Source organism: Mustela nigripes, chromosome 11 (assembly GCF_022355385.1).
Source record: "Mustela nigripes isolate SB6536 chromosome 11, MUSNIG.SB6536, whole genome shotgun sequence".
In the NCBI taxonomy this organism is placed as follows: domain Eukaryota; kingdom Metazoa; phylum Chordata; class Mammalia; order Carnivora; family Mustelidae; genus Mustela; species Mustela nigripes.
In genome coordinates this window covers 16,633,022-16,656,501 of record NC_081567.1, presented here as the reverse complement: position 1 = coordinate 16,656,501, position 23,480 = coordinate 16,633,022, and the positions used below count along the sequence as shown (strand labels likewise).

The 23,480-nt window shown below is 62.9% G+C and overlaps 4 protein-coding genes across 9 annotated transcripts; 2 read left to right on the top strand and 2 right to left on the bottom strand.

The window, feature by feature from the left end:
* Nucleotides 1-141: 141 nt before the first annotated feature.
* On the bottom strand, nucleotides 142-1,054 carry C11H16orf92 (chromosome 11 C16orf92 homolog). Its single transcript, XM_059416052.1, has 3 exons — nucleotides 819-1,054; nucleotides 366-544; nucleotides 142-249 (listed from the first exon to the last, which is right to left on the bottom strand). The coding sequence occupies exons 1-3, from the start codon at nucleotides 1,052-1,054 to the stop codon at nucleotides 158-160; spliced, it is 507 nt and encodes a 168-aa protein (XP_059272035.1). The 3' UTR covers nucleotides 142-157.
* Nucleotides 1,055-6,368: 5,314 nt separating this feature from the next.
* DOC2A (double C2 domain alpha) lies at nucleotides 6,369-11,661 on the top strand. Of its 2 annotated transcripts, none has more exons than XM_059414965.1 (11): nucleotides 6,369-6,571; nucleotides 7,276-7,557; nucleotides 7,905-7,984; nucleotides 8,175-8,249; nucleotides 8,372-8,481; nucleotides 10,215-10,341; nucleotides 10,441-10,500; nucleotides 10,578-10,741; nucleotides 10,845-10,926; nucleotides 11,007-11,103; nucleotides 11,214-11,661. In XM_059414965.1, exons 2-11 carry the CDS (start codon nucleotides 7,293-7,295, stop codon nucleotides 11,363-11,365), a joined length of 1,212 nt encoding a protein of 403 aa, XP_059270948.1. In that variant the 5' UTR covers nucleotides 6,369-6,571; nucleotides 7,276-7,292; the 3' UTR covers nucleotides 11,366-11,661. The 2 variants fall into 2 exon arrangements, with proteins under 2 accessions (XP_059270948.1, XP_059270947.1); XM_059414964.1 differs by lacking the exon at nucleotides 6,369-6,571 and adding an exon at nucleotides 6,657-7,007.
* A 94-nt stretch (nucleotides 11,662-11,755) lies between these two features.
* Nucleotides 11,756-19,447, bottom strand: INO80E (INO80 complex subunit E). 4 transcript variants are annotated; one of them, XM_059414974.1, is made up of 8 exons: nucleotides 19,248-19,348; nucleotides 19,005-19,075; nucleotides 18,791-18,843; nucleotides 16,471-16,549; nucleotides 16,270-16,381; nucleotides 15,782-15,898; nucleotides 12,890-13,023; nucleotides 12,258-12,347 (listed from the first exon to the last, which is right to left on the bottom strand). In XM_059414974.1, the coding sequence occupies exons 1-7, from the start codon at nucleotides 19,326-19,328 to the stop codon at nucleotides 12,895-12,897; spliced, it is 642 nt and encodes a 213-aa protein (XP_059270957.1). In that variant the 5' UTR covers nucleotides 19,329-19,348; the 3' UTR covers nucleotides 12,258-12,347; nucleotides 12,890-12,894. The 4 variants fall into 4 exon arrangements, with proteins under 4 accessions (XP_059270956.1, XP_059270958.1, XP_059270957.1 ...); XM_059414976.1 differs by having other exon boundaries at nucleotides 12,890-12,982; XM_059414973.1 differs by lacking the exon at nucleotides 12,890-13,023 and having other exon boundaries at nucleotides 11,756-12,347; nucleotides 19,248-19,439.
* A 555-nt stretch (nucleotides 19,448-20,002) lies between these two features.
* On the top strand, nucleotides 20,003-22,690 carry HIRIP3 (HIRA interacting protein 3). Of its 2 annotated transcripts, none has more exons than XM_059414963.1 (7): nucleotides 20,003-20,089; nucleotides 20,167-20,287; nucleotides 20,409-20,523; nucleotides 20,757-21,625; nucleotides 21,864-22,032; nucleotides 22,115-22,213; nucleotides 22,298-22,690. In XM_059414963.1, the coding sequence occupies exons 1-7, from the start codon at nucleotides 20,025-20,027 to the stop codon at nucleotides 22,459-22,461; spliced, it is 1,602 nt and encodes a 533-aa protein (XP_059270946.1). In that variant the 5' UTR covers nucleotides 20,003-20,024; the 3' UTR covers nucleotides 22,462-22,690. The 2 variants fall into 2 exon arrangements, with proteins under 2 accessions (XP_059270946.1, XP_059270945.1); XM_059414962.1 differs by having other exon boundaries at nucleotides 20,757-21,763.
* The last annotated feature ends 790 nt before the right edge of the window (nucleotides 22,691-23,480 follow it).

Sequence of the window (23,480 nt, the reverse complement as noted above, 5' to 3'; positions counted from 1 at the left end):
GGCCGGCGGAGGTGGGAGGGGCCGGCGGAGGTGGGAGGGGCCGGCGGAGGTGGGAGGGGCCGGCGGAGGGGGGAGGGGCCGGCGGAGGTGGGAGGGGCCGGCGGAGGGGGGAGGCCGAGGTGGGCGGGGCCAGCGGACGGGGCGTGCGGGGGGGCCCTTACATGTGTGTGCAGAACTGGTAAAGCAGGAAGAAGAAGGCCACTACCAGGGCGCCCACCAAGATGTGATGGAAGAAATCGGAGGTGGATCCTGTTAGACGAGGAGGAGGAGATGGGGACCTGGTCTCCTCTCCAACGGAAGGGCCAAGGGCAGCTCTTCTCCAGGCCCTGGGAAGGAAGGCAGCCCCTTCTCAAGTGGGTTCATACCTGAGTTAACAAAGATGACCGGTTTCTCTCCGATAAACTGGGCCACAGCCAGGAGCCTGGCTTGGTCTGAGTCTGGGTAATCAAAGAAGTCGGGTCTGTCTATGAAGTACAGAGACTCTGCTCCCCGAGCCAAGGTGTTGGTGCTCTCCTGGCTGGGTGCTAGGGAACAAAGTCTATGTCAAGAACCAAGCAGACCCCTGCCCTCCATCCCAAGAAGCTGTAGCTGACCCAGGACCCTGCCAGGCCACACAGCGTTAGCGTGGCTGGGAAGGGGCCTGATTCTGTTCCAGGAGCTTCTCAGGGATCAGCTGAGCTCTCCATGCGAAGGATGAGGAGGGTAGGAGACATGTGGAGGGCGAGGAAGGCCCTTCCTCAGCCTCCCAGCTCCTAAGGCAGATCGACCCTTCACCCCAAGACTGCCCCCTCCCCGCCGCTCCCAGGGCAGCTTCCCACCTGTTTCCACGGCCGCCAGCCCAGCCAGCCACGCCCATGCCCACGCCCACTGCCGCAGCCTCATGACCCTTCCGCTCCTGGGACAGGGTTGGGGGCTCTGTGATGTCATAGCCTGGGGTCATTCTGAGCATGAGCTCTGCGGTGAGGGGCGAGAGAAAGCACTGGGAGCTGGGACCCTTCCCCCAAGTCCCCGCATCAGAAGACACTTTAGGACCCCCCTTGCCCAGGGCCTTCATCGTTGGGGCGATGCCAGTGATAAAACAGTAACGGGGCAGTCCCAACATTTAGAACTAGGAGGGACCCGGGACAAGCTTGCTGGAAGCTGGGACTAAGGAGAGGTGCAGGCACCGTCTTTCCTGGGGGGAGGGGCAGGGATAAACATTTCCAGGGACCCCCCAGCCCCATCCACTCTCGACACGGACTCCGTTACCCATCGCAGCTAGCCTGTCCTCCATATACTGAAAAGGGAACCCAGGCACAGAGGAGCAAAGTCATGTGGGCGACGCACACTTCCCAGGGCCGGGCATTTTCCTCTCTGAGGCAACCCCCTGCCTGTGCCCCCAGATTCAAGGGCATGGGGGTGTCCCTTAGCGCTCCGCGGAGGATGAACCTGGGGCTGGGAGCCAGGAGAAATAACAGGCGTGTCCCACTAGGTGGCAGCAGTGCTCCCGGTCGCCGGTTTCCCTCCCCCCCCGCGAGGGCCCCGCTCCAGCTCCTCCAGGCCCTCCTCCCGCCTCTTCCCGCAGGTGCCGCAGGAGAAGGTGCTGCTGCGGGAACGGCTGGCTCGGGGGTGGTCGGAGGGAAGGCCCGCCCATCTCGAGGCAGGCCCTTTGGTCACCCACAGCGCCCAGGCAGGCTCCCGTCTCTGGGTGGGGTCCCCCAAGGACCATCCCGTTCCCCATTTCCAATCCCCGCTGTTGTCTGTCTGTCACTTCCCAACAGCCGCCGTCCATCCTGCGGGCCCTCAGCCTCAGAGTTAGCTCTCGTCTGATTGGCAGACGGGCCTGTCCGTCACCGATGTGTCCCGCCCCCCGCCAGCCCAAGGACACTTCAGGGTCTTCTTGGTTTGACTACACAGATGCCTGTTGGACAGTCTCTGCCAGTGCGGGCTCTGTGACTTCCCCCAAGCCAGGCACGTGTCCGTGGCGTGTTGGGGGGGGGGTGTCTTCCGTCCCGTGAGGGAGGCGCCCTCCTCCCCTGGATCCCCCCCCCTCTTTCTTGCCCCCGGGCCTCCCCCTGTGTCCTCACAGTAGCCCGCGGTCAGGTGGGTCCTGGCTCTGCTCAGCTTCTATTTCCTAAACGACGAAGCTCAGGGAGGAGAAAATGGGCGGGGAGGAGGCACAGGCTGACGTCTGACGTCCAGGGGTGTCCTGGCGGCCTCTCTCCCCTACCCTGCTCTCTCTTCTAAGAAAGAGAAAGTGACTTACCCAAAGTCCTGGCCCCCGTTTAGCCAGGAGAAGGGCTCCAGAGCCTCAAGTCACGGGAGTAGATCCTGGCGTCTCCTCACCCGCCCCGACAGAGTGCAGCTGCTCTCCACCAGAAAAGACCTTTTTGACACTGACAGTGAAGTAAATGTATTGCGTTCCTGCTCTGTGCCGGGCTCCATTTGTGGCCTAGATAGGAATCACCAGGGCTTGGTCCCTGCCCTCAGGGATCACAGGGGAAAGAACTCTTGGGTGCACATTCGGGTAGAGACAGATGTGATGTCTCCGCTTCTGTTCTTCAACCCCTTCCGACCTGGCTCTGACCTTACCACTCCACTGAAGCCACTTTTGCCAAGTCTAACAATGACCTCTTAACTTGCCCAAACTGATGGTTAGTGTTTTTCATTCCATCCGTCTCGTCTCGCAGCAGAACCGTGCCCTTGCCTCTCGGTGTGAGAGCCGTGCTCGCCCATTTTCAGGGTTCTACCTTCTCCAGCCGGCTCAGCCTTGGACCTTTCCTTCTGTCTATATTCTCTCCCCCTAGGTGATCTCATTCAGTCTCCTGGCTTTAAATACCATCTATATGCTGGTGACTCACAAATGTATATTTCCAGCCTAGTCCTCCCCTCTGAGCTCCAGACTCCTCTACCCAACTTCCTGCTTCGTGTCTCTCTATGTCCAAAACCATCTCCAACTCAAGAGATCACACATGGGCCTCTCGGTTCTCCTATTCCGAACTGGGCTCCTGCTTTCCATTGCCGCAAATGGGTCTCCCCGTTCCTTGAGCCAGGAGTCACCTTAAGCCCCCACCCCCCACCCCCACCCCCGCCGCAGACAGAGCAATCATCAAGCCCTGGTGGCTCAGTTCCAACATAAACCTCAAATCCGTCCTCCACTGCTGCCCACTCTTCCCAGCCAAGCCCAGGCCTCCTCTGGTACTTTCGACAGCCTGTGGACTGGTGGACTCCTCTCCGTTCACTCCTCCTTTGGGGAGAACAAACCAGAACACTCGGATCCCCTACTTAAACCCTCCAACGGTTTCCTGCGGTGCCCGTGTGTTATGAACTTCTTGCCCTGACCTGCAAGACTCTTGCCCAGCCCCCTCCACCCACCAACTTGAGCTCTTGCACGACTCCCCTCTCTCAGCACACTCCAGGCTTTGCACACACCTGTGCCTAGGACACGCTTGCCACCACCCATGAATGGGTCAGCTTCTCCTATCTTCTGAGTCTCAGCTGAGCCCACACTTTGCGCAGGAAGGGAACTCCCGCGGCCTTCGGATCATGCCCTGTCCATCTCACTGCTTTGAAGTTGTCTGTGTCTTTGTCTTGTTTCTCCTACAAGGCTGTGAAGATCACTGCTCTTGGTCATAGACTTGCACCAAAGTATACAGTAGGAGTCCAATAAATGCTTATCGGCTGAATGGATGGATGAAAAACTTTCCACCTGTGGACAAGCTGGGGCTAAGCGCTGTCTGCTATTTGCCCGGTAACTGGCTTGAAGTCCCGCTTCATGCTCTCCTTGCCACCACCAAGGTGAAGCGTGGTGTTGGACCTGAGCTAAGCTATGAGCAAGCAGCAGCCCATGAGGCAGGATTTCTTGGCCAGGTTTCTTCCCCGACTCCCGCAGGTCCAAGTCCGCCTCTTGGCAGACCCACCAGCTCGGGTCCTGGACTGAGGGGGCGGTCTCCCTTGGTCCTGCCTCCCCTCTCATCTGGATAGCCCCAAAGGAAACCTGATGATTGCCTTTAAATAGATACTATTTTAAAGTATTCTTTTGAATGGGGAACAGAGGCAAATGGTACAAAATTCAAAGTGTACAAAAGCATAGAATATAAGTCTTTCCTATTCCTGCCCTACCCTACCCCCCAGCAATCTCCTTGGAGCTTGGTTACCACTTTCTTGGGCAGTCTTCCAGGGATAAGTTAAGCCCACAAAAAAACCAAACTCGTATGAACTCTTTTCTCCCCCTTCCATTCATACTGTTCTGTGCCTTACTCTTTTAGATTAAGCTGAGATCGGGAAGACGACTCTATATACGAGTGTGCCTACAAGCATGAGGGCCTCTCTCTCTTTCATCATATGAAACTGGGTCAGAACGGATTGAACTGACCCCCCCCCCCCACCTTGTGGACGTTAAAGTTGTTTCCAGTCTTTTGTCATTGCAAACGGGCTGCCTTTAAGAATGCTGAACTTCGGGCGCCTGGGTGGCTCAGTGGGTTAAGCCGCTGCCTTCGGCTCAGGTCATGATCTCAGGGTCCTGGGATCGAGGCCCGCATCAGGCTCTCTGCTCAGCAGGGAGCCTGCTTCCCTCTCTCTCTTTGCCTGCCTCTCTGTCTACTTGTGATCTCTGTCAAATAAATAAATAAAAATCTTTAAAAAAAAAAAAAAAAAGAATGCTGAACTTCAATTATTTTGCTCATGGGCCAGCATATCCGTAGGATAAAATCCTACAAGTAAAATTTCTGGGTCAAAGAGTCTGTGTATTTGCCATCTTGGTATCTACAGTCAGAAGGGCCTCCGCAGAGGTGGTGCCCATTTCCCCACAGCGTTGTGTGCATTGTGTGTTAACAGATGCTTTGAGTTTTGTCATCTGGTCGGTGATGAGTGCTATCTCAGCGTGGTTTGACTTTGCATTTCTCTCGCTTTTTAAAAAAAAAAAAATCGTTTATTTTTAAAAAATACACATATTTCTCTCTTAACCACTTGCAAGCATACAGTTCCGTGGTGTTAAGTACATTCACATTATTGTGCAACCACACTTCTCTTACTTTTAAGTCACAAAACTTCAAGATGCCAATTTAGGGCTAGGCCCAGCTTGGGGGAGCCTCCAAGGCACTCCCTCGTGGTGGGGGACACAGAAGTGTAAACAGGAGGAAGAACTGAGCCTAAGGGAGCACATTGGAAACTAGGGGATTGGTGTGGGGATGCTCCAGGAAGGCTTCTAGGAAGAGGTGACCCAGGATGACCACCCGGAAGGAAGGGAAGCTCTTCCAGGCCTGGGAGGTCCAGGGAGCCAAGGTCCAGAGGCCTCGGGGGATCCAGGTGTGTTCTAGGAACTGCAACTAAAATTCCTGCCAGACAGCCCGGGATCGGATAGGAGAAGTCAGGGTCTTGGGCCGAAGGGCCTAGAAGGCCATTGTGAGGACTCTGTCTTGCGGGGCAGAGGGTTTGGGACAAAGAGGAGCAAGGATCCCAGGCTGGAGTTTGACAGGCGGGTGGCAGGGTTCAGGTGGGAAAGGGCAGACTGTGAGCGACCTAGCTGCAGGGCTCCGGGGCATTCGGAAGGAAGTCCGACGCCCCGCCCCACCTGATGAACAGAACTGGAGATGGCAGGGGGTGGGCTGAGGGAGGGGGGATTCCCAAGGGTGATGCCAGTCCTGAGGAGGGGACCCGGGCCCTTGGGGTCTGGGTTGGGCCACAGGAGAGGCGCCTCAACAGCTACAGAGAAGAGGCGTGGGGGAAGCCGCAGCCTCGGACCTGTCCCCTCCCTCTGACTGTGAGGTTCCCCAGCAGGGCTCGGAGACCCCCAAGTCCCAGACCGGCGTGCCCGGGAGGATCCGATCCCCGCCGCCCGCCCACCCCGGGATCACTGCGGATCTCTAAGCCCCGCCCCTAAGGACGGGGGAGGGAGAGGCCCGACAACCTTCTCCCTCCCCCGCGCCCTCTCCGTGGGGGAGGGGCGTGAGGATGCGCGGGGGGCGGAGGAGGAGGGGGAGGAGGAGGGGAGGGAGGAGCGGCGTCGCCATGGCAACCAGGCGGGTGGTCCGGCCCGGCGGACCCGGGAGGGAAGCGGGAGGACCGCGGAGGAGGGAGGCGCCGCGGGCTCGGCGCGGGGGCAGGGGCGGGGGCCCGGGGTCTCCGGGGAGCTGGGGAGCCCCGGGCCCTTCTGGCCGCTGGTTCCCGGGTGTCGGCGAGTGTGTGCACGCGAAGTTCTCCGCCTGGGTTAGTGGCTGTGTGCGAGCGTGCGCACGTGGGCGCCGGCGTGTGCGCGGGAGTGCCAGTGGGTGGGGGGGGGTGTGCCCTCGCGGGCCGCGCGGACTGGGCCGGGCGGGCGCCGGCGGGAGAGTCCCGCCCCCTCCCCAGCCTCCGGCCGCCCCTCCCCGCCCCCCGCCGCCGGCGCCGCGGCCGCCTCGCCCGCACCGCGCTCACCCCCGCCTCCCGCACTTTCTCCTGCTCTCCCTCCCTCCCTCCCTCTTCGGCGCTCCGAGCCGGACTCCGCGCTCTTCTCGCTGGCCGCCGCGGGAGTCGCCGGCCGCCACCGCCCAGCCCGCACCTGCCGCCCCCCCCCCCCCCAGGGCCTGGGCACCTGTTGGAGGCACAGACACAGGTGCAGAGGGCTGGGCCGCCGGGGGCGTGAGGGGGAGGGAGGGCGCGCGCGGTCGCCTGGGAGCCCCCGGGGGGGGGGGGGTTAGGTCCCTGGAGGCTGCAATTTCTGGCGCCTCTTGGAGAGCCGGTCTCAAGAGGAGGCATCCGAGGCAGGGGTCCGCCCGAGGGGCTGGCTACAGGGTGGGGGGGACCCCGGCAGGCAGGCAGGTAGGCAGACAGATCCTGGGGCTGAATGAAGGGCCAGTGGGCCGAGGAAGCCTGGAGGGGTGGGTATCGCGCGGACCAGACAGGCTCCTGGTGCGGACGGACGGACACAGCCCAAGACCGGCAGAGGAGGGGGCCTGCGGGGCTGCTTCAGAGATGGCAGGGCCCAGGGGCAGACGGCGTCCCGGGATGAGGGGCAGGGGCTGGGAGGATGGCTTCGGCACTGTCCAAAGGTATGTGGGTCTGGCCGGCGGTGGGGACCAGGACCCATCTGGGGAGTGGGCTGGGGACCCCGTCCTGGTGCAGCCCAGCTGGGGGTCTGGGGCCCCCCCCACTGGCCCAGACTGCCCACCCCCTCCTCTCCCGGCACACCTGGGAAGGGAAGCCAGGGAGGGCCCCACCCCCTGGGGAGGTCACCATCTGGCCCTCAGCCAGCTGCCAGCAGGTAGGGAGGAGGAGTCCCCCTGGGGCTCACGCTCTCTGGATCGTCTGGCCCCGCAGCCCAGGGTGCTTGCTGCATGAGGGCCCGCAGAGGCGACCGCATGACCATCAACATCCAGGAGCACATGGCCATCAACGTGTGCCCCGGGCCCATCCGGCCCATCAGGCAGATCTCAGACTACTTCCCCCGCCTGGGACCAGGACCCGAAGGCGGGGGCAGGGATTTCAGGGAGGCCCCTGCCCGCCTTGCGCCTCTGGCTCTGGCCCCGCCTGCAGCCCTTCTTGGGGCCACCACGCCTGAGGACGGAGCCGAGGTGGACAGCTACGACTCGGATGATACCAGTGAGTCTGGGGGAGGGCAGGACCCCGGGGGGGGGGTTGGGGGGCGCTGGGGCCCCGCTGCGCGTGCTGGGGGAGGCAGGCTCTGCCTCCGCAGCTGCAGGCAGTGTGGAGATGACAGCTTCAGAAAGGCTCAATATTCAATATTTCTGCTGAGACACTCAACCACCCACACAGCCCCTTGCGGCCCAGCCAGGGACCCAGACGCTCGTGTGCACGCGCGCGCGCACACACACACACAGGCCGGCAGACACCTTCCCCAGCCGCCCAGCAGCCGGCCGGCCCACTGGTCTCACGCACACACACCTGTCTTTACACACTGACTCACGCCAGTCTTCCCGCTTCTGCAGCCGCGCTGGGCATGCTGGAGTTTGACCTTCTCTACGACCAGGCCTCCTGCACCCTGCACTGTAGCATCCTTAGAGCCAAGGTAGGTATCCAGGCCTCCCCAGCCCGTTTCCGGGTCCCCAGGTTGGGCCCCCCCCCCTCCTCCTGGCCCCTGTGCCCCAGCACCCTTCTTCTTGACTCTCTGCACCCCGAGGATCCACTCTGCAGGGTGTGGGGGGGGGCAGACAGGGCTGGGAGCTCGCAGCCCTCTTCCCCGCCCCCCTCCCTTGCAGGGCCTCAAGCCCATGGATTTCAATGGTCTGGCCGATCCCTATGTCAAGCTGCACCTGCTGCCTGGAGCCTGCAAGGTAACGGCCTCTTCTGTCCCTCAGCCGGACCTGGCTGGTGGATCTGTCCCCAGCCTGCCCCCGCCTTCAGCCTCTGAGGGTCTGGGGGACGTGTCCTGAGAACCTTCTTCTCCACACCTCAGGCCAATAAGCTCAAAACAAAGACTCAGAGGAACACGCTGAATCCCGTGTGGAACGAGGATCTGACGTACAGTGGGATCACAGACCAGGACATCACCCACAAGGTGCTCAGGTGAGGGCTCCGTGGTCCCTGCTCCCCGGGGTCCCAGCTCAGCGCCTCCTCCGAGGGCTGTCATTGCCACTTCCTTTGGTTGATCTGCCTCCCATTAAGGCCCTCTCACATGCCCTGGAGCAGTCACTGGCCCCCCAGTTCCTCTTCTTTGGCAGCAGGAAAATGTTTCCTGGCATTCCTGCCCTCCCAAGAATCTCCTCCTCCTGTTGCTCCAAGAGAAGACTGCCCACTCACTTGCAGACCTGCAGACCGGTCAGGCTCAAGACTCCTGACCTTGGCCTGTTGCGTCTCTTCCCTGGAGAGTGCTCCCCACTGTGCCTCCTCCTGGAAGCTTTCCCTGGTTGCCGAGAGCCCTCCTCATAGCCCCTGACAGGTCAGACCTATGTAGCAGAGGTCTGCCCGTGCGGTTTCCTGTGCCCCCACCAACAGCCAGTGCCAGGGAGTCAAGTCTTCAGGGACCGGAAACTTGCTCCATGGTCCCAGGAGGTGGAGCTGTGGGGCTTGTGGTCCCTCACCGGATGGAGGGGCTCCACAGGGCAGGCTTGTGAGGCCTTTAGCTGTGTTCTTGGCAAAGGGGAAGTGGGTGGGGGGGGGGGGGGGGGTGGGCATTGGGGGCCTCTGGGGGTGAGGTCAAGCTGGGTTTTAGAGATCACCCTGCTGGCTGTGAGGCCAACTGGGGGTTCAGGAGGAGTGGGAGAAGACAGAGGCAGACCCCAGGAAGTCTGGCTCATCTTTCAGATGTGAGTGCAGGAGGCCTGAGCAGCTGAGTACTCACCGGGGCCCGGCCCGGGGCTATGCACTACGACATTCATTTCCCTTGATTCCGATAGGGACATTCATTTCCCTTGATTCCGATAGGTATAGGGGCTGGGTACTGATAGCTCTGTTTGGTAGATGGGAATTGAGGCACAGGGAGGTTAAGTGACTTAGCCAAGGTCACACGGCAGCTAGTAGGTGGCAGAGGTGGGAAATGAACAGCTCTCGGTGACAGTTTCTCAAGACTGTCAGGACAGAAGGGAGCACGGGAAGCTGCAGAAGGGACGGACAGAACTCAAGGCAATCGTGTCTTCAAGGTTTTATGAGAGAAAGAGAGCTTGCGAGAGCTTGCGAGAGCACACTAGCAGGGGGAGAGGGAGAAGCAGGGAGCCGATGGCGGGCTCGATCCCAGGCCCCCAGGATCAGGACCTGAGCCGAAGGCAGCGGCCTAACCCACTGAGCCACCCAGGCGCCCCGGAAGCGATCATTTCGTGATCGCTGGGCTCACGTGCCTCTCCCCGCTGGTTCCCTGCTGCACGCAGACAAGGACAGGAGTGCCAGAGTGTGGGATCCTCTTCCGACCGCCCAGGGCTCCTCCAGGAGCTTCTAGCGCTTGCACACTGTCACCCACACCTCCAGTGCCAGCTCCGGGCACCATGTTCAGTTGGGTCCCGTCCCCAGGCTCCGAACAGAGGCAGCGGAGGGTGGGGGCCCTCGGGATTTGTGAGGGCTTTCTGCAGGAGCTGCTCAGGTTCCAGTGGACCAGGGCTGGCCTGGGAAGCCGGAGAGGGGGGCAGAGGACGGGGCGAGTGACAGCCCCTAGCACGCTCCAGGCCGGCCGCTCCCGCACAGCCCGGGAAACGGGGGCGGTGTGGAGGGTTTGGGGCAGAGCGGGGACTGGCTTCAGGCGCTCAGGGTTGGGTGGGAGGGCCTTCCTACCCGACCCAGCGGACCCTGAGCCTGCAGTTCCCTGCCAGGATCTCCGTCTGTGACGAGGACAAGCTGAGCCACAACGAGTTCATCGGGGAGATCCGAGTGCCCCTCCGCCGCCTCAAGCCTTCGCAGAAGAAACATTTTAACATCTGCCTGGAGCGCCAGGTCCCGGTCTGTGTGGGGGCTGGTCTGGGGTGTTGGGGGGGGGGGGGGGGAGGGCGGTGGCCCCGGGGAGGCCAGGTTTCCAGAACCTTCTCTCGGTCCCCGCAGCTGGCTTCCCCATCCTCCATGTCAGCGGCTCTGAGGGGCATCTCCTGCTACCTGAAGGAGGTGAGGTGCCTCCCCGGGCGGCAGGTGTGGGTGGGTGGCGGCGCGGCTTCAGGCTGAGCCCCGAGTCCGTCCCGCAGCTGGAGCAGGCCGAGCAGGGGCCCGGGCTGCTGGAAGAGCGCGGCCGCATCCTGCTGAGTCTCAGCTACAGCTCTCGGCGCCGGGGCCTGCTGGTGGGCATCGTGCGCTGCGCCCACCTGGCCGCCATGGACGTCAACGGCTACTCGGACCCCTACGTCAAGACGTGAGCCCGCCGCCCGGCCCTGGAGCCTCACCCCTGCGCCAGCCTCCCTGGGGGCCCACCAGCCCCTGACCCACCTGCTCCCCCGCCCCACCTTCCTCCGCAGGTACCTGAGGCCTGACGTGGATAAGAAATCCAAGCACAAAACGTGTGTGAAGAAGAAGACTCTCAATCCAGAATTTAATGAGGTGAGCAGGGCAGGGCCCAGAAACTGGGGCTGGGGGTGGGGCCTGGGGCCTGACCGAATGTGTGGCCTGCTCTGCCCCAGGACTTCTTCTACGAGATGGAGCTCTCCACTCTGGCCACCAAGACCCTGGAAGTCACAGTCTGGGACTATGACATCGGAAAGTCCAACGACTTCATCGGTGAGGGAGAAGCGTGCCGGGTGGGGGCTGATGGGGGGGTGCAGGGGAAGGGGGGTGTCTGGCCGAGAGCCCAGCCCTGAAGGTGCCTGCCGCTGCGTGTCGCCTCCCAGGCGGCGTGTCTCTGGGGCCTGGGGCCCGGGGCGAGGCCCGGAAGCACTGGAGCGACTGTCTGCAGCAGCCGGACGCAGCCCTGGAGCGCTGGCACACCCTGACCAGCGAGCTGCCCCCTGCCGCCGGGGCCCTGCCCTCCGCCTCCGCCTGAGCGCACGGCCCCTGCCCGGCACGGGCCCTGTGGGGCCGGAACCCCACCTTCGCACGAGTGTGTTGCACGTTTACACGGGGTGGACGCCCCGCCCCCCACTACCTGTCTTCTTTTCGTGAGCGTCTGCGTGACCGTGGGTCTGTCTGTCTCGTGAGGGACCGTGGCGATCTGTGTTCACATATGCAAACTTCCTCCTGCCTGACTCGCTCCCACGCAAATATGCAAACACCTTCCCGTGTGCGCCCACGGGGGCTGTCGCGCGTCCCTCCTGCCTCTCCAGGCTGCCCCGGCCCCCTCGGCCCACAGGGAGGAGGTCGGATTCGGGGGGGTTCGGAGGAGGAGACAGTCTCCAAAAAAGAGAAGGGCAAAAAACCCCACAAAAAACAAAACCACAAACAAAAGAGCCGCTCCTTTAATACAGAATCCTCGTTAAAAACCAACCAACCTAGCCCTGTACAGCTGCCCTTTTAAATGGGGAGACCACGGCGGGCTCTCTGCCTGTCCCAGCGCGGGCAGATGCCCGTGGCCACTCATTTGAAGAACCGTCCCCGGCTGGGGCCGGGATGGGAGGGTGGGGCCTCTGCCTTGCCCCACAGGGACCCACCTCTCTGGGGGGGGGGACATTCGTGCATGTTTACGCCTCTTCTGATTGTGTCAGCGGCCGCCGCATGGCAACTGGACGCCAATAAACGTCTCTGCGGAAGTGGGGGGCTCGCGTGCTGACTCCGGGCACAGGGCGGGCGCCGGGCCAGAGCGCGCGTCACTCCGGGATGTCGATCACCAGGTCGTCGTCCCCGTCCAGGGCGTCGTCCCCGCTGCCCGCGTCGCTGAACATCTGCCGAGGGACGGCGCTCAGGATCGTGGGGGGCGGCATCTTGGGGGGGGGCAAGGGGGCCAGGGCCGCCCCCACCCCGGCCCCAGAACCCCGGCCCGGGAAGGTCAGCGGCCCTCCCACGGGGCAGTCGGGGGGTCCCACGGCCATCTGCAGCAGGGGGAAGAAACAGAGGGAGGGCTAGTCAGGGAGGCACAGGACCTCTGGGAGGCTGGCGGGGCCTCTTCCCGCAGCCCTGGGGGACAGGGAAGGGGCGAAGGCTCAGGCCGGGCCAGCCAGTGCTGGGATCGGGATCGGGGCCCTGCCTCCCCTCAGCCCCTCGAGTCTCAACCCAGCGAGTGCCTGTAGGTGAGGGGTGGTGATGGAGGCGGTGATGAGCGGGGTGGCGGGGGTGGGGGGGTCTCACAGGACACCGGGAGGGGAAGGCTGGGCCGCCCTCTCCAGGGAGGCACCTCTGCTACCCTGTGAGAGCACTGGGGGCCGGTCAGAGCCGGCCTGCAGCGCCCGCCTAGGACCCCACTTGGCAGCACTGGCCGCCTCTCCCTTCTACTTGAGGACTCCCTGGGGAGGTGGAGGGGGTCCTGGGTCTGCCCCGCCCGCCAGGTGAGGCCCCTACCTCTTCTATCTTGGACGGGCCCCTCCTTGGGATCCCCGCAGCCACCGGCCTAGGCCAGGCCCTCTTCTCGGCTCACCTGGACTACGGTACCAGTCTCCTAACTGGACTCCCTGCCTTCAGCCTCTCCCAGAGCCAGCTCCTCCTCCACACTGCGGCCCGAGCGCGCTCTCTAAAACACAGACCTGAGCGCGTCACTCCTCCACTCCAGGCCTAGGCGGGAAGGCGCACCTGAGAACAGGCCAGTCCCTCCACCTGGAGTGTCCTTTCTAGTTACCCAAAGTCTTGCTTTGTCCCCTGAGGCTGGGAAGTGGCCTCTGTCCGGCCCAGCCCTCCAGCCCCCGCCTCCTGCTAGGTGTGAGTCCCCCCAGACCCCAAGAGAGCTCTTTGGCCCCAACTGGGAACCTGCTACGTGCCAGGTGGTGGCCACTGCTAAAGGTCAGAGACCACCCTGGGAGGGAGAGGGGGGCACAGCCAGAGGAGGAATCCGAGACTTGCAAATTAAGACCCTGAGCCACAGGCCTGCTGGGTTCCCACCAGGCTGTCTGTGTCTTTGCCCTGGGGCCGCTTTCACACCTTCCGCCCTCACAGCCTCAGGCCTGCCTCTCCAGGAGCCCCCAGCCCTGCTGCTGTCCTTGGGGTGGTGGCAGGCCAGTGCCTCCAGGTACAAGAGTCAGCCAGGACCAGTGACAGACAGGAGGCCCAGCTCCATGAGGGCAGCCCCTCTTCTCTGGCGACAATCCACCCTGCCTGGCCTTCGCCAACAGTTTCTGCCTGACCAGGAGCAGCTCCCGTGGAGCCCCAGGCACTGGGCTGTGTGTTTGGTCTCCCTGAACTCACTTTGTTCTACCCCCACCCCACCCCACCCCACCCCACAGAGAAGAAAGCGGAGTCTTGGAAGGGAAAATGAGCTGCCCAAGGTCCCACGGGGAGTGTGTGGAGGACTCAGGCCCACTCTGACCGAGGCCCAGGCCCTTAACAGAGCCCTCCTGTCTTCACGGCTGTCCCTTGTCTCCTCAGACCAAGCCACCCAGGAACTTCAGTGACCCCCACCCCTTTATAAGGACCTCCTGGCTCCGGGCACCCGGGCGTCCGTGACGCCTCCCTCGCCCCCTTCTCCGCCCCCAGTCCTGCCCCAACAATACTTCTGCCATGTCCCGGTCTTCCTTCCACTCCTGTTAAGCCTGAAATGTCCAAATCTCCTCTCCCCTGGGCTCACATGGGACCTCTTCTTTGAGGCCTTCCCCGGTGTCCCCGTTCCTGCACCGCAGCACGTGACCTGGGCCCCTCTCTCCACCAACCACACTTTCCCTCCTCGATGGCCACAGCCCCGCTGCCCGTCCTCTGGACACCTCGCAGTGCCACACCGCCCCCAGGCCTCTCCTGCACCCAGCACCCATGCCAGGCATCACAGCCCCTGGCCTGCCGCACCAACCCGGCTCTACAGGCCAGAAGCAAACCCCTCCCGGGCAGAGTGCAGGGCCAAGGTCACACAGGGGGTAAGAGGCAGCGCTGGGCTCTGAACTCCAGAACCCGCACTCCTCACCACCACAAACATGACCTCCCAATGTGCCTCCAACTCGGTCTACCCAGCTTGAAAGCTGCCCTGTCCAGTCCCAATTCCACTTTGACTCGGAGCTGGAAGGGGGCTGTGCCGCCCGAGCCCTCACCTCTCCCGGGGCTCAGCGCAGGCCTCTTCCCGGCTCCGTCCGCGGTGACCCCCAATCACGCAGCTCCGCGGAGGACTTCAAAACATGCACCCCACGAGCCCCAGGCTCCTGGTGTCTCACTGGCCTTTCCGGACTGCATGTCCCAATGTGTCTTCCCTCCCAAAGCTGCGCGCCCCGCGTCTCAGAGCGCGGCCACCCCACTCCTTCCGTTGCTCAGGCCCAAACCCTGCAGCTGCCCCGGGCGTCGTGCCTTCCCGCAGCCCGCGCTAGCCTTCCCGAGGCTCCATCTTTGAAATCAGTGCTCCCCACCTGCTCCCTGTGGGGCCCTCCCCAGAGGTCCCCCGACTTCCACTCTGACCAGGCGCCTCCCTGGTCCCGTTCTCTGCACAGTGGTCAGTCCCGTAAGGCAGAGCGGACTCCTCTGTGCCTGACCTTCTGCGACGGTTCCCCCGTTTCATTCATAGAACAAGCAAAGTTTCTGCGACACGGAGAGGGCGCTCCACGACCGCCCCTGGTTCTCTCTCTGACCTGCTCACCACCGCGCCCCAAACCCCTCCCTTGCCAACTACCATACTGGCCTCCGTCCTGGTGGCCCTCCTCGAGGCCTCTGCGCTGCCTGCTCTCCCCGAAACGCCTGTTCACGGAGCCAGGGGTCATTTCTCATTTCTTTGAAGCCTCTGACCCAGGGACGTCCCCGACTGCGCCCCCCAAAACACCGGCACCTATCTACTCTGGAGCTCCCCCGCCCCCTCTACCTGGCCCCACTTCTCAGCCCCGACACCCACTTATCTTGTCTGCTTCCACCTCTCTTGCTAGCATGGGGGCTCTGTGACGGCGGGGCTGCCTCCTCTGCAGAACCTAGAACAGTGCCTGGCACGCAGCACGTGTTCCCAAAATACTGGTTCGTTACACGCTGTTTGGTTACTCAGTTACAGACACAGGAGACCTGGAGGGTCCCAGAGACCTGGCTCAAGGTCACGTGGCTTTTAACTGGTGCAGCCTTGCCCCCAGCTGCCATGGCTCTGCCCGTGCTCTGGGGCCGCCCGGCATCACAGAGCACACGGTCTTCACTCGGGGGTGCCCCAAGGCTGGTCCCGGCCTTGTTCTTCTCCACGTCAAACCTGGGGGCCAGGACGTTTCTGACCCTCCCCTCGGTGCCTAGCCCTGGCTTGGGCCCCCCGGCAGCCCCACATCGATCCTTGGAAGTTCCTCGACGGGCCCCAGCCCGTCCTGAGCCTCCCTCGGCTGGCGGTCGGTCGTCCTGCCCTCCGGCCCCTCCCTGACATCCCCCAGCAGGGTACCTTGAGTTTCCGGGGCAGGCGGGGCCGTTTCTCCCGCTTGGGCCTCAGGGGGCTGGGCTCGGGCAGCTGCAGGGCCAGGTAGTCAGAAGGGAATGGGGGGTAGGGGGGGGACGCCAGCTGCAGGCGGGAGTGGGGGATGGAGATGGGAAATGGAGCGGATGGGGGGGGCGCAAACAGGAGGAGGAATGGAAAAACAAGAGGTGGTGATGAGTGTGGCTGCTGAGAACGGAGGGGGAGGGGACAGCAGCAGGACCGTGTCCTGAGCTCCGCTCTCCTCGGTCGCGCCTGTCCCCCATTCCTACACCAGAGAGAAGTGGGCAGCCCCGACGCACACCCCTCCGATGGACGCTGGCTGGCCACACCCGGGCAGGCGTCCCCGGAGTCGGGCCGGCCTCCTGCTGAGGCCTGTCTGCCCGCCGATGCCCGCCAATGCCCACCTCGCTCCCAGGCGCTTCGGTTACCGCCTCCCAGCCCTGACCGCAACTCACCGAGCTCAGATACGGGGAGGAGGCCGTGGAGGCCTGAAGGGGAAACCCCGCTGGAGGAGGCAGGGAGAGGCTGGAGGGGGAGGGGGCGCCCCCCAGCGGAGGGCTTCTCTTCCTGGAGAAAGGACAGGGGATGGGGCGGGGGTCAGAGGCAGCTCTGCGGCCGGTGCCCCCCGCCCCAGGAGGAGGATGGCTGCTTCTCACCTCTTAGGGGCCGGCGTGTCTGACAGCTTGGGCGTTCCCTCGGTCTCGCTGTTATCTGAAGATGCGGTGGCATCGGAGTCTGTGGGGGGAGGGCTGGTCAGAGAGGGCTGGGGGCTCTGGCCTACCCGAGAGGTGCTACTTCAACTCTGTGGAAGGGCCCGGGGCGCCGACGTGCTCTTCTGGGGAGGCCCCCAGCCTCCTGAGACGTCCTCGACAACGGACTTCCTCGCTGGACTCCCTCAGGACACATCTGTCAAGCACTTAACTGCGTGCTAGGCTCTGGACAGTTCACTGCTGCTCTGTGTTCCCAACCATCTGAGGAGGAGGGTGAGGGCATCACGTCCTCTTCCAGATGAGGTCACCGAGGCTGAGTCGGGCGAACAGCTGGGACTTGAAACCCCATCTCTGGCCACTTCTGCCACGCTCCCTTATGAGCCTCTCAAGCTGCCTTCAGGCCCTGCCTCCACTCCACTCCCCAGGTCCAGGGTCTGGCTAAGCTGCCCCTCACACCTGTCCTATGTTTATCCGCTGCTCCTCATCCCAACGACCACCGGCTCGGGCCACCATCTCCCAGTCGCCGGCTCAGCAGTCTCCTCTCTCCTGCCACCCACTGTCCATGCGAAGTCCAGAACCGTCTATCTGGAAAGCTGATCCCCGCCTTCCTGGTGACAGCCCCGACTCCCCGCGAGCCTTCAGAGGGCTTCTTAATCTGGTCTCAACCTACCTTTCTGGTCTCTTGACCGAACCGGCCTCTTTCTTCACATCATTCCCTCTAAAAACAAATTTATCTCCCAGTTCCTCACCTCTATCTAGAAAACCCATGGTTCATTTCGTAAACAACTGATACCCCGGACATAGGCGGTCCCCAGTCTCTCTGCTCAGATCCTCAGAATTAAACACCGCCTCTCCGAGAAGTCTTCCAGAATCCCTTCCGGCTCAGTTACTTGCTGGCTCTTCCCAAAACTCTCCGCTCTCACTTGTCGGGGCTCTCCTCACACTGCGCTAAGATGTGTCATGTGTGGGTGTCTCCCTGACCAGACGGTGGGTTTTTCCAGGCTACGCGTTGTGGTTTACGTCTCTGGCTCTCACTCAAGATTTACCCCACTCTGACCATGAACGTGCTGTTTTTCTCATGGCTCCTGTCCTCACGTCCCCCTCAAACGGGAAGTCACCTGGAAGACCTTAGGGAAGGCATAGGCAGGCAGTGAGGAGCAAGGCTAAAAGCCAAACAGTGTGCCTTGACCTGAGCCATGAGCGGGCTTCCGGCCTATTTCTCTGGCCTCACCCATCACCCACCATCCCACTGTACATAAACTCATGGCCACTGGATATTCCAATAAACGTTATTTACAAAAACAAGCCTGCTGACTCCGCTCCAGACCAGTGTTTAAAGGCACCGTGGAGAGAGGTGACCGTATGCGTCATGGGTTATGAGGACCCCAGGCTGGAATCAGTCTAAAAACCACCAGAACAAATGACATACGATGACCTTAACGTTTCATTCTCTTGTCTCCTTAGCAAGGATGCCAGCGGGACCTTGGTCTGACACGATGAGAAGTGCTCAAAGCAAAGCCGCCTTCCACGCTTCAGCCCTTCTGCTCTGCAGACAGCTCGGTCCCTTCTCACCTCGGGGCGTCTACACTGGCCATTCCCGCTCCCTGCACATCTCTCACTTGTATCTTCACAAGATGGGTTTCTGCTTCTTACCGAGGTCCCGGCTCAAACTTTCTTTCCCGAGAAAGGCTTTCCTGGAGCTCTCTACTGATACGGTCCCTGCTTTTGCCTCGCCTGCCAACTAAAAACGGCTTTTAAGTTTTTAAAAGTGGGGTGAGGGCAGTGGACTCAAAGGAAAAACACTACTTAGGACATGTGGAGATCACGTGAAATTCAAAGTCCAGTGTCCATAAATAACGCTTCACTGAAGCACGCCTGTGCTCATGTATTTGCACATCCCCTATGGCTACTTCTGCACTGCACAGCAGCCCTGGGTAGTTGCCAGCGCTCTGCGAAGCCTGAAGTGGATCTTTACCTGGCCCTTTACAGAAGAAGTCTACCCAGCCCTGCTCTACTCCGATCGCTACCACACGACCCTGATTTTACTCCTTTCAAATCTAAGATCCTATTTCTTTGCTGTCCTCGTCCCCCGGCCGGGACGCAGGTTCCCCTGCAGCCCCGTGCAAGGCGACCAGTGCTCCAGGGAAGGGAGCGGCGGTGAGGGGCAGGGAGGGCTCGCAGCCCCGGAGCCCGTAAGGAGGGGCCCGCGAAGCTTGCTGAAGGGCCGGGCGCCTCGGCCCGCACCGCGGTTCCGTGCCCCGCTCACCCGAAGAATCTTCATCCACGTTCTCGTACTGCAGAAGGCGGTCTAGGAGGAAACTAGGGAAGAGGCGGGGGGCAAGAGCGTTCGTCCCCGGCGCAGCCCGTCCCCCGGCCCTGCCCCTCCCAGCCGGCCCGCGGGGTCCGCTCCCCGGCCCCAAGCCCCAGTTCCCAGGAGCCCCGCCGCGCGCACACGTCCCCCTCCCCCCGCCGCGCCCCACCTCTTGTCCCGGGACACCTTCAGCAACTTCCTCTGCGCCTTCCTCAGCTCCTCCTGGAAGCACTCGTGTTCCTGTATCACAGGCGAGGTGGACGCTGAGCCAGGGGCCATCGGAAAGGGGCCCGGAGCCCGGCGCCCGGCGCCCGCGCACTCCCGCTCCCCGCTCCCTCACGCGTGGGCGCCCCGGGGTCCTACCAGCCCCGGCCCCGGCCCCGGCCCCACCACCTCTCATCCCAGCGCTCACGTAGATGAGGAACTTGAGCTTCCGCTTCAGGTTCCGGTACTTCTTCTTGTAGTCCACTTCGCCGTCCGCCGGCCCGTTCATGACCCGCCCCGCGGGCAGCGCCCCGCAGCGATCGCGCGTCCCGCTGCCCAGAGCCTGCGCGGCGCGGCCTCTCACGCCCCCGCTTCCGGAGACTCCGTCAGGCCGGGTCCGCCGGGACTACAACTCCCAGCGTACCCCGCGCCCAAAGGCTCTCCACCGCAAGGGCTGCCCTCTCAGGAACGCCGGGACAAGAAAGGAGCTTCCGGGGGCTGCGCGGAAGATGGCGCCGCAGCGACGCGATGATGTCATGAAGATGGCGGACGCCGCAGGTCCCTTTCCGGAGTGCGGAGGAGCTTAGCCGTCGCAAGGCGCGGCTTCCCCCAGGGAGTCCGAGTTTTCAGGCGAGGATATCCGGTCCCATCTGCCTTTCGAAGTCGCGGCGGCCTCCCGAGTGCCCGCGACCGCGGACGGAGGCCGTGTCGCGGACTGATGACGTTCAGCCGAGGCGGTCTCTAACGAGAGCTTTGAAAGAAACGCGTGGCCCTGCGGAGCGGGAGGAGCCGCGGACGCCTCCAACCGCTCGAGGCGAGCAAGCTCCGTCCGGTCCGGTGCCCGGCCCGAGCGACCCGCGGCCGACCCCCAACGGCCCCGCCCTCACGGCGCCGCGGCCCCGCGAGTGCGCAGGCTCCTGTCCCACGCGGTGACGGAGGCCGAGGAGACAAAAAGGCGGGAGCCGCCAGTCCCGGGCGGAGCAAAATGGCGCGGGAGCACGAGATGCGGGCGTTCCTCCGCGGCTTCTTCCGAGGCCGCCCGGACCTCAGGTGCGCTGGGGGCCGGGGCTGCGGGGGGAGCGGGCGGGGCCGGGCCGGGCACGCCGCGGTGACCCGTGTCTCCGCAGCGCGCTCACGCACTCCGTCGTGCGGCGCGGGTTCCTGGCGCACGCGGGCCGCGCCCACCTGGAGCCCGCCGAGAAGCAGGCGCTGAAGCGGCTGGTGGAGCAGGAGCTGCTCCAAGCGCAGGTGCGGGCGCGCGAGCCCGGGCCGGGGGGCGGGGCCGGGGCGGAGGGGGCGGGGCCGGGGCTGGGGGGCGGGGCCGGGGCGGGGCCGCGGACTCGGCGGTGTTTTGCTCGCGCGCGCACAGGTGGATGAAGCGGGCGCCGGGGAAGAGAGGCCGGATCTGGCCGAGGAGGCGAAGGGGCCGCCCGCCCCCAGCCGTGGCCGCGGGAGGAAGAGGTTCCGTTTCAGTTCGGAGTCAGGTCAGTGCCTTCCGCGTCGTGGGTCCATGGAGGCAGCATGTCCCGTGCGTGGATTCGTGCCCGGGCCCTCGAGGAGGGCACGGGGCCGCGGCGTCAGGACCCGGGAACGGGGCGGACTGATGGATGGCGCGGTTTCCCGTTGCCCTTCCTCCACCGGCCCGAGGCCAGCGACCCTCCGTGGAGGGAGCGGCACGGGCGGAACCGTCCCAGCATCCTGTCCCTCCACGTCCCAGAGCCCAGCTCTGCAGCCTCCAGTCCAGACCGGTCCGGCCCGTCAGCACAGAATGGGATGGCGGCCCACGTCCGCCCGGCCGAGGACGAGAGGCCAAAGCGAGCCTCAACGAAAGCCACTGAGGAGAGCGGTGATGAGGAAGAGCCGCAGAGGGCACCGGCTGCCCAGGCTGCGTTGGAGAAGGCGGCGGCCCGGGAGAGCGGTGAGGACGAGGAAGGGGGCTCTGCCGGGACAAGGGAGGTCTCCCCGGACGACGGCGGCGAGGAAGAGGAGGAAGAGGCGGGGGCGTCTCCAGGCGGGATTAGGAAGGGAGCCGTGACCACGAGTAAGCAGGCGCCCGGCACAACCTCAGCTGACGGCGAGCAGGCCAGGGACCCCGAGGACAGTGAGGAGGAACCGGTCCAGACCAGGAAGAAGGGGGAGGGAAAGAAAGTCGCTAGAAGCCACCAGGCAAGGGAAAAGGACAGTGAGGACGAGGACCCCCTGGCCAGGAAGACAGACAGCAGCGAGGAAGAGGAGGGAAACTGGAAAGCTGGAGCCCGGGGCAGCGGGGGGAAAAGGTCACCTTGGGAGGAGAGGAGCTCTAAGCAGAAGAGCAGAACAGCAGGTCTGCCGGGACACTCGGAGGACAGACAGGGGCCAAAGGAAACAGCGGCAGCGGGCCGCGGGGATGACAGCGGGGGGGATGTCGAGCCCCGGGTGCACAGCAAGAGAAAGGACCGAGCCTCACGGAAGCGTGGGAAAAGGCAGCGCGGAGGCGGCGAGGATGGGGCAGACGGCCGGAGAAAGCTGCAGCCGGCTCCCGAAGGCGCTGGAACGACCGCCAAAGCGGGCAGTATCCGCGGAGAGGCGAGCGACTCGGGGAGCGAGGTGAGCCCCAGTGAGGCAGAGGGTAGCCCCGAGCGGGAGAGGGAGAACCCCTCTTTCAGGAAGGGCTCCAGGAAAGGCAGGACACGAAGCTCCTCCTCCTCTTCCACGGATGGCAGCCCGGAACCCAAAGGCAGGAAGGTGAGGGTGACAGTGGGGCAGGAGGCCACCTTTAGGGAGGAGGGAGACCCTGACTCAAGTCCAGAAGGTCTGGCCTGCAGCCGCGGTCTTTCTCCGGCAGGCTGGCTCCGGTCGCCGCGGTGAGGACCACCCGGCTGTGATGAGGCTGAAGCGCTACATTCGGGCCTGCGGTGCCCACCGCAACTACAAGAAGCTGCTGGGCCCCTGCCGCTCACACAAGGAGCGCCTCAGTGTCCTCCGGGCAGAGCTGGAAGCCCTGGGCATGAAGGGTGAGGCCGGGTAGGCCCTGGGGCTGCAGGAGAGGGCCTGGGCGGCTCGGGAAGAGAGGGTCACCAGCCTCTTCTGCCCCAGGTAACCCTTCCTTAGAGAAGTGCCGGGCCCTGAAGGAGCAGCGGGAGGAGGCGGCCGAGGTGGCCTCCTTGGACGTCACGAACATCATTAGTGGTTCAGGTGAGGGGTTTCCTCCTACTGTCCAAGAGATGAGGCTTGGATTTTCTCAGACAATTCATTTGCTTTTCCTGCCCCGCAATCCAGGCCGACCACGTAGACGCACGGCTTGGAACCCTTCAAGAGAAGCAGACACCCCAGGGGAGCTATACTGCCGGACTTTGGGCTCAGAGGATGAGCAGCCCCGGGCCCCACCCCCAGACTGGTCACATATGCGCGGCATCATCAGCAGTGACGGAGAGAGTAACTGAGCCCCTCCGCTTCCCCGGGGGGCTCTCCACTGGTAGAAAGCAGACACAGCACCCACAACCCCCGTGCCAATGTGTGTCTGCAGAGCAGAAGCTGCTTTCTTCAAAGAAGACTTTGCACTCCCAGGGACACAAGTTTTGGGGTCCTGTTTCTCATGTCCTCAGTTTAAGGGGTTTACAGGGGTTTATTTTTTGACTCAATAAAGGAGTTGTTTGAATCACTTCATCAAAAGTGGTCACCACTTGGGGTGCCTGGCTGGCTCAGAGGAGCACGTGACTCTTGATCTTGGGGGTCTCTGACACTGGGGTGTAGAGAGGACTTAAAATTTCAAAACCAGTCCAAACCAAAACGGCCCCCCCCCCCACTCCCTGTACTGTGAGTCAGGAAGGCGAGTAGCTAATGTCCCCACCCCAGTTTGGTTCCTTTATTGACCCCAAGTTCTCCAAATGAAGGCCAAGCCCCCAGCCCCTGCCGTCTAGTCGCCCACCAGGCTCTTATCAGAAAGGAATGTGGCTCCTCCCTCCCTTTCTCTGGCCGGACCAGCAGGGCCCTCATCATCCTGCTTTCAAGCTGTGTGACATGCCCAGCTGGGGAGAGTGAAAATCTGGCCTTAAGAAAAATGTGAAAAAACACAGTGAAATGACTTGGGGACAGCCGGTGTTTACACCTTCCTTCTCCTCATCTGGAAATAGCCACTTAGTCTCTGGGCCAATTCTTTTCACCTTAAAGGAGTGGGTACAGGACGTAGACCTAACCAATCTGAGTACCGCAGGCCTCTGCCTACAGACTGAGCCACTGAAGTCACTTTAGGGCTTTGCCGGCATTCTCACTGCTGAGACGGCTGCTAACATGTAGGCCTGGAGCCCGTGTGTGAACGTGAACCTTCTGAAGATCTTTGAATCCCAAAGCAAAGGGAAGTAGAAGCCAGAAGACTGATGAATTCCTTTAAAGCTCTGGATCCAGCCATGCCCAAAGTCATTAAAACCACTGAAATTTTCAGTTACACAGCCCAATAAATTCC

What these genes read in the sequence shown, in the direction of transcription:
- C11H16orf92 (XM_059416052.1), bottom strand. Translation starts at nt 1,054, where the DNA reads ATGAAGGCCCTGGGCAAGGGGGGTCCTAAAGTGTCTTCTGATGCGGGG. An exon ending in GCTGGCGGCCGTGGAAACAG is followed by an intron (nt 545 to 818) that starts GTGGGAAGCTGC and finishes GCTTGGTTCTTG; the next exon opens with ACATAGACTTTGTTCCCTAG. An exon ending in GGTCATCTTTGTTAACTCAG is followed by an intron (nt 250 to 365) that starts GTATGAACCCAC and finishes CTCGTCTAACAG; the next exon opens with GATCCACCTCCGATTTCTTC.
- INO80E (XM_059414973.1), bottom strand. Translation starts at nt 19,328, where the DNA reads ATGAACGGGCCGGCGGACGGCGAAGTGGACTACAAGAAGAAGTACCGG. An exon ending in AGCTCAAGTTCCTCATCTAC is followed by an intron (nt 19,076 to 19,247) that starts GTGAGCGCTGGG and finishes CCTGTGATACAG; the next exon opens with GAACACGAGTGCTTCCAGGA. An exon ending in GACACGCCGGCCCCTAAGAG is followed by an intron (nt 16,382 to 16,470) that starts GTGAGAAGCAGC and finishes TCCTTTCTCCAG; the next exon opens with GAAGAGAAGCCCTCCGCTGG.
- HIRIP3 (XM_059414962.1), top strand. Translation starts at nt 20,025, where the DNA reads ATGGCGCGGGAGCACGAGATGCGGGCGTTCCTCCGCGGCTTCTTCCGA. An exon ending in CCGTTTCAGTTCGGAGTCAG is followed by an intron (nt 20,524 to 20,756) that starts GTCAGTGCCTTC and finishes TCCACGTCCCAG; the next exon opens with AGCCCAGCTCTGCAGCCTCC. An exon ending in GGAAGCCCTGGGCATGAAGG is followed by an intron (nt 22,033 to 22,114) that starts GTGAGGCCGGGT and finishes CTTCTGCCCCAG; the next exon opens with GTAACCCTTCCTTAGAGAAG.
- DOC2A (XM_059414964.1), top strand. Translation starts at nt 6,986, where the DNA reads ATGGCTTCGGCACTGTCCAAAG. An exon ending in TCGGACCCCTACGTCAAGAC is followed by an intron (nt 10,742 to 10,844) that starts GTGAGCCCGCCG and finishes CTTCCTCCGCAG; the next exon opens with GTACCTGAGGCCTGACGTGG. An exon ending in AAAGTCCAACGACTTCATCG is followed by an intron (nt 11,104 to 11,213) that starts GTGAGGGAGAAG and finishes GTCGCCTCCCAG; the next exon opens with GCGGCGTGTCTCTGGGGCCT.